A 7,179-nucleotide genomic window follows, 5' to 3' on the forward strand; every position below is an offset into this window, starting at 1 on the left:
TAGAGTTACAGATAGACCTTTATTTCAAAATCTAATCTGTCAAACTAGCGTTTTCCACCAACTCGGGGAGCAGAAACCTTCACAGGCTTCACAATCTTTTGCTTAGGTGCGGCCTTTGTGGGAGCCTGTAAAAAAATAACATGATGTTATGCGACACTGCAAAAGGACACTTTCCACCACCCTATTTTTCCTTTGGTCAGTCACTGAGTTTGAACTCAGGGCCTGGGTACTGTCCCTGAGCATTTTCACTCAAGGCTAACACTCTACCACTTTTGAGCCATGCACCACTTCTGATTTTCTGATAATTTAGTCTCATGGGCTCACTTGCCTAGGCTGGCTTTGAACTGCAATCTTCAGATCTTACCCTCTCAAGTAGCTAGGATTACAGGTGTGAGCCACTAGTGCCCAACTACTACCCTATTTGTGTATTCCAGTTCTGTATGTCCTAGCCTGCATCCATAATTTGCCTATATTTGTAGTAACAGTATTTTCATGGAACTCCCCCCAAACACTACAGAAATTTTCACTTTCACAGAGAAAATTCTGTAAAGACTGACAGAATTATATAAAGGGGAGCTATTATCAAATTTAAGAGAAAAAAAGATTTGCTATTTAGTGGTAAGTGAAGATAACTACGTGCTAGGCAAGTAGTCACCATATAAGTAATGCCCCCAAGCCCTAAGAATGCTATTTTTATTAAGAATACCAGCTGGGGTATGGGAAGGTGGCTCAGTGGTAGAGCACTTGCCTTGTATGATTGAGGCCTTGGGTTCCATTCCTCAGCACCACATAAGCAGAAAAAAAAAAGCCAGAAGTGGCACTGTGGCTCAAGTGGTAGAGCGCTAGCCTTGAGCTGAAGAGCTGAGGGACAGTGCCCAGGCCCAGAGTTCAGGCCCCACGACCGGAACCCCACAAAAAAAAAAAGAATACCAGCTGGGCACCAGTAGTTCTCATGTGTAATCCTACTCAGGAGGTTGACACCAGGATAATGATCAAAAGCCAGCATCCAGCATGGGCAGAAAGTCCAAGAGACTCTGTCTCTTGACTCAAGAGAGCTAGAAGTGGGACAAAAAAGCTAATGAACAGCACCTAGGTCTTGAGTTCAATACCTACTATCAGCAATATAAATATACAGCATCCAAGCTGGGAGCTGGTGGCTCATGCCTGTAATCCTAGCTACTCAGAGGCTGAGATCTGAGGATCACAGTTCAAAGCCAGCCCAGGCAGGAAAGTCTGTGAGACTCATCTCCAATGAGTGGCGCTGAGGCTCAAGTGGTAGAGCGGTCACCTTGAGCTGAAGAGCCCAGGGACAGTGCTCAGGCCCAGAGTTCAAGCCCCACGACTGACCAATAAATAAATAAACAGCATCCTTACTGGGTACCTCTCACCTACGAATCTATTTAGTTATGAGATCCAGAGGATCAAAAACTATCAGATTCCATCACCAAAATAACCAGCAAAAAGCTGAGCCTGAGGCCTGACTCACTAGTACAGTGCTATCTTTAGTAAACTAGCAAGCATTAAAGGTAAGTTGAAACTATGGTAATGCCTTCTCCACTCCCCCCCCCCCCAATATAGGTCCACCAATCCCAAACACGGGAAAAAATAACAAGGAACATGTTATTTTTCTGGTTTTAACTTGAAAGAACAAGGGCCCCTTTAGAGATTGAGGTTACAGAAATCTAATTTTGCCTGGAATTAATGGTCTTTATATATTTATACAGCCTTATAGGAAATCTGTTAAAATTATGAGTCATTTCCTAGTTGTTGGATTAAAAACAAAAGCCGGGCACAGGTGGCTCTTGCCTGTAGTCCTAGCTATCCAGGAGGCTGAGATCTGAGGATCACAGTTCAAAGCCAGTAAGGGCAGGAAACTTTGTGATACTCTTACCTCTAGTTAACCATCAGAACCATCAGAAGTGGCACTGTGGCTCAAGTGGTAGAACATTCGGCTTGAGCTAAATAGCTGAGGGACAGCACCCAGGCCCAGAGTTAAACCCCAGGACAAAATAAATAAGGAACAGATTTCCCTATTGTACTACTATATTTACAACTATGTTTGATGGCCAAGTACTGTAATCCCAGCTATTTAGGGGACACTGGTAAAAAGACCAAAGCCCAAGGCTAGCATGATACAAAATTAAAACCCTAAAAACCTAAAGCTTAAAGGATAGTGTGATCCAGGAACAGTATAGCTGTGGCTCACACCTCCTATATTCTAGCTACTCAAGAGACTGAGATTTAAGGATCGTGGTTTGAAGCCAGCCCAGGCACGAATGTCCCTAAGACTCTCTTATCTCCAATAAACTACTCAAAAAACTGAAGTGGCATTGTGACTCAAGTGGTAAAGCTCTAATCTTGAGCACAAAAAGGCCTAAGGACAGCACCCAGATCCCTAATTCAAGCCTCGGATTGGCAAAAAAAAAAAAAAAAAAAGGAGGAGGGGGGAAGAGCCAGAGGAGGAGTATGGGCAATACAAAGTTCATAGGTCCAAAGTTCATATGCTAACACAGCCCAAGATAGCAAAATCCAAAAAAGCTTCAGTCACCTTAGCAGCAGCCATTGCTGTCTTCTTGGATGCCTGCTTAGCCTTTTTTGCTTCCTTGGCAGCCCTGTGGAGTTAACATTGAGGAAAACATTTTATTCTTTAAGAATACAAAAATCTAATACAAGAAATTATCAAATAACTAGACTTTTGGAGAAACTTTAATTCTCCAATATTCAAGGAATGTTAATAAATTTCATTATTCAAGTTAGCTGTACATTAGATCACTTAGTACTTTTAATTGTACAAAGATCACCGCAAACCTTTATATTATGATTGACCATCTAAATACATCAGATAAGGCAAAACACCCTAAATTCACCCCAATAACAAAATATGTGAATTCCTTACCTGATAGCTTGCTCTCGCTGAGCCTTTCTAACTTCTGGTTTCTGATTCCTCTTGGCCATTATATCAGCAAGAGATGCACCAGTGATGGCCCTTTGGAATTTGACTGCACGACGGGTTCTTTTCTTTTGAATTTCTTCCTACAAAAAAAACAAAAAAATCAGGAGCATATTTATAAACCATGCTTCATGAACTCTGAAGAGCAATGAAGTTTTTTTTTTAGTCATTTGTCTATTGTTCAATATATGAGGGAAACATAATACTCATTTTAAATTTTTATTTTACTTTAAACTAGTTTTTGTCGGTTGTGGGGCTTAACTCTGGGTCTGGGCACTGTGTCTGAGCTCTTCAGCTCAAGGATAATGTCCAAAGGTCCAACTTTTCTTCATTTTCAGAACGTGATTTTTTTTTTAAGCAATAGCCACAATAATGGGTTGGTCAAATACACATTAGTGGCATTCAAAACACATCTTTCATTCAATAAAAATATATGCTGGGACTGATTTCTCAGTTTCAGTTTTACCAATGTTTTACATAAGAGGCAAAATATTTAATAATCCACAGGTCTGAGATTGTGTGTGTCATAGTGGTAGCGTGCTTGCCTAGCATTACATGAAGCCCTGGGTTCAATTCCTTAGTACCACATACACAGAAAAAGTCAGAAGTGGCACTATGGCTCCAGTGGTAGAATGCCAGCCTTAGGCAAAAGCTCAGGGACAATACCCATATCCTGAGTTGAAGCCCCAGGACTGGCAAAAACAATAACAAAAACTTCAATATTCAAGCCAATACATTAAGTTCTACCACCACAAGGGGAAAGTGGAGAGGGGCAAATAGATGAAACTGACCAAAGAAGAAATGTACTCATTACCTGACTTATGAAATAGTAAACTCTCTGGTACAATTCCTTAATAGTAACAATAAAACTACTTTTAGCCGGCCGCCAGTGGCTCACTCCTGCAATCCTAGCTACTCAGAAGGCTGAGATCTGAAGATCACAGTTCAAAGCCAGCCTGGGCACAAAAGTCTGTGAGACTCTTATCTCCAATTAACCAGCACAGGTGTTGTGGCTCAGTGGTAGAGCACTTGCCTTGAGCTGAAGAGCTGAGGGATAGCGCCCAAGCCCCAAAGTTCAAGTCCCACGAACTCCCCCCCCCCCAAAAAAAAACCTTCACTAAAATCTATAGATAACTAAAAAGGCATGTGAAAGAGCACTTCACTTTCACAGTCTAGAGTGTACCAGTACTGAAAGAGAGACAATTCCACTTACTTAGCACCAATCCTATAAGGATCGCCATCAAAATCAAATTATCACAATAACAATTTCTACCACTTTAAAAACTCTAACATCTTTAAACTTCCATGGACCCTTACGCCTCAAATATGTGTGTGAGGTGTACGTACATCCCCGCAATCACGAGACCTAGGCAGGAACATCTCAAGTCTGAGTTATCACTGCATAGTGAGACAGTCTCAAATGCACTGCAGAATCCTTGCTGGGTAGATGGACAAGTAAAAGCAATTAGAAGAATACAATGGAAAATATGTCCACTGTAGGAGCACTGAACACTTAAATCACATACTTAAATCTAGGCTGCAATGGAACCCTGACAGAAAAACATGCTAAGGTCCTATGTATTCTAGTTCAGCAAGTTATTAAACTAATCAGACACCACTAACTTCCTTTTGCTTAAGGCACTCTACTACTTGAAACACAAAAAAGCCCGGGCTGGCTTTGTGTTTTTGGGGGTGGGTTGTAGGGTTTGAACTCAGCCTCGGCCCTGTCCCTGAACTTTTTGCTCAAGGGTAGCATGCTACCACTTTGAACCACAGCTCCCCTACTGGTTTTTGAGTTGTTAATTGGAGGAAAGAGTTCCAGGGGGACTTTCCTGCCCCACTCCCACTAGCATCTTCTGGCTATGTTTAGAATCAGCTGAACATATAGTGGCAATGCACAAGATGGCTTCTTGATATGTCATCTTAGCAACATGTCATAGGAATTCATCCTACCTTATAAAACTATTAAAGTTGCAATGATTAAGGCATTTAATATGTGACTACTTTTCATTTCTTGTTTTTACAAGTTGCTTTTAGACCAACCTCAAAGGACCATATAATTTGAAGCATGTTTCTTTGCTCTGAAAGATAGACTGGATGCAGGATGAGTTCCCAGGAATGAATTTGGCAATGACAGGACAAACAAAAGGAACATTTACATAATACCAAATTCTGTTGTCTGATGTGTAAGGTGGGTGGTAAAAAAGAGTCCAGGTCAATGAATAAAATCTTGTGTTTAGGGGCTGGGAAGGTAGCCTAGTGGTAGAGTGCTTGCCTTGGATGAATGAGGCCCTGGGTTTGATTCCTTAGCACCACATAAGCAGAAAAGCCAGAAGTGGTGATATGGCTCAAGTGGTAGAGCACTAGCCTTGAGCTGAAGAGCTGAGGGACAGCACCCAGGCCCAAAGTTCAGGCCCCAGGACCGAAAAAAAAAAATCTTTATTAAAAGTGGGATATGCCCCATCCTCCCCCCCAAAAAAAGGCCAAAACAAGGTCAGAGGGTGTGGCTCAAGTAATAAACCCTATTAATTTGTTTCACCCCTTCCTCCCAGTGTCCAAAGCTGGGTTGCCTAAAGCAAAACACCAATAATCAAAACAAAATCGTTTTTAATGTCATCTGACTTGTATAAATTTAAACTTGATATTGCTCTGAACCCGGATGATACATAATACCATTTATATCCTGTCTCATGGTATGGTGCTTCACATCTTTTAAGAGTGCACTTATATACCATTTAATCACAATTTTACAAAGCAGAAACCAATAGCTTAAAAGTTTTCAAGAGAGCTTCATGACATCAGTATAATCCACTTACCGACTGTCCCTTTTTATGCTTTCTTCTGTAGAGGACAGTCCAGTTTATCTGTCGAGGATTCCTCTTGGAAAGGAAGGCTGACTCGCATTTTGCGTTAAGAAACTGGAAAACCTATTGTAAGAAATACGAAATGATTTTGAAATCCTTAGGCAATGAGTATTTTAACTTATAGTTAATTAGGAAAAAGTTGGGACGCAGAAACCAAAGGCTTATGTGAACTACGTGAGAGCAGGCATGTCTACCATCACAGAATGTCGTGTACATTTCTGGGCAGAATCCAACTCTCCTCCGTCCCAACAATTCTAAAAAGCGTGAAAACCATTAGAAGACTCCTCGGTACTTGAGTCATTCCCTCCTACACTATGACAGCCCGATCTCCGCAAGCCCGCTCAGGGCGCTCTACCGGCTCGCTATGCGCTTTTGAGCAACAGTCCACCCCGCGACCCGAAGGCCTGTGCAGAACAAGCAACTATGCTGAGGGAAACGCAACCGCCGGGCCCCAACGAGGCGGGAGGGGCAGAGCCGGGCGCGGCGGCCTCTTACCTTCCCGTCGGTCCGGGCGTAGCGCCTCCCGTGCCCGGGGTAGATCTTGTACCCGCTGAAACTGCAGAGCTCGACCCTGTAACGAAAAGCAAGCCGTCAGAAAGGGGGGCTACTGAAGCAGACGCCACGTCCAGGACGCCGGGGAGAGGCTCCGCTCGAGGATGGCAGCAGATTTGGTTCAAGGCGCCCACTTACTTCATGGTGGCGGCGGGCGGCCCAGAGAGAGGGAAGATGGCGAAGAGGAAGAGAGGATCATGGGAAGAGACCTTATAGGGCCAAGTGAAGAATCTCCTCCCCCTATTTCCCTCCCCGGGCGCGGGCGCCGGCGCTGGGCGATGACGTCAGTGAGCGGCGCCGGATCTCGATTTCCCAGGCGACCACCTTCCGGGTTGGGAATGTGGCTGCGGAGGGGCCAGGTGACTGGCGTTCTTTCCGGTGTGTGTGTGTGTGTGTGTGTGTGTGTGTGTGTGTGTGTGTGCGTGGCTGCGGAGGGGACAGGTGACTGGCGTTCTTTCCGGTGTGTGTGTGTGTGTGTGGCTGCGGAGGGTACAGGTGACTGGCGTTCTTTCCGGTGTGTGTGTGGGGGGGGGGGGGGGGGGGGGGGGGGGGCTGCGGAGGGGGCAGGTGACTGGCGTTCTTTCCGGTGTGTGTGTGTGTGTGTGTGTGTGTGTGTGTGTGTGTGTGTGCGTGGCTGCGGAGGGGACAGGTGACTGGCGTTCTTTCCGGTGTGTGTGTGTGTGTGGCTGCGGAGGGTACAGGTGACTGGCGTTCTTTCCGGTGTGTGTGTGTGTGTGTGTGTGTGTGTGTGTGTGTGTGTGGCTGCGGAGGGGGCAGGTGACTGGCGTTCTTTCCGTGGTGTGTGTGGGGGGG

At 44.6% G+C, this 7,179-nt stretch overlaps 1 protein-coding gene across 1 annotated transcript; it reads right to left on the reverse strand.

The window, feature by feature from the left end:
• Rpl24 (ribosomal protein L24) lies at window positions 1-6,609 on the reverse strand. Its single transcript, XM_042676661.1, has 6 exons — window positions 6,505-6,609; window positions 6,310-6,385; window positions 5,767-5,877; window positions 2,897-3,033; window positions 2,549-2,612; window positions 1-125 (listed from the first exon to the last, which is right to left on the reverse strand). The coding sequence occupies exons 1-6, from the start codon at window positions 6,507-6,509 to the stop codon at window positions 45-47; spliced, it is 474 nt and encodes a 157-aa protein (XP_042532595.1). The 5' UTR covers window positions 6,510-6,609; the 3' UTR covers window positions 1-44.
• Between the last annotated feature and the right edge of the window lie 570 nt (window positions 6,610-7,179).

This window comes from Dipodomys spectabilis, unplaced genomic scaffold (assembly GCF_019054845.1).
Source record: "Dipodomys spectabilis isolate Male_0828 unplaced genomic scaffold, ASM1905484v1 ptg000032l, whole genome shotgun sequence".
Lineage (NCBI taxonomy): Eukaryota > Metazoa > Chordata > Mammalia > Rodentia > Heteromyidae > Dipodomys > Dipodomys spectabilis.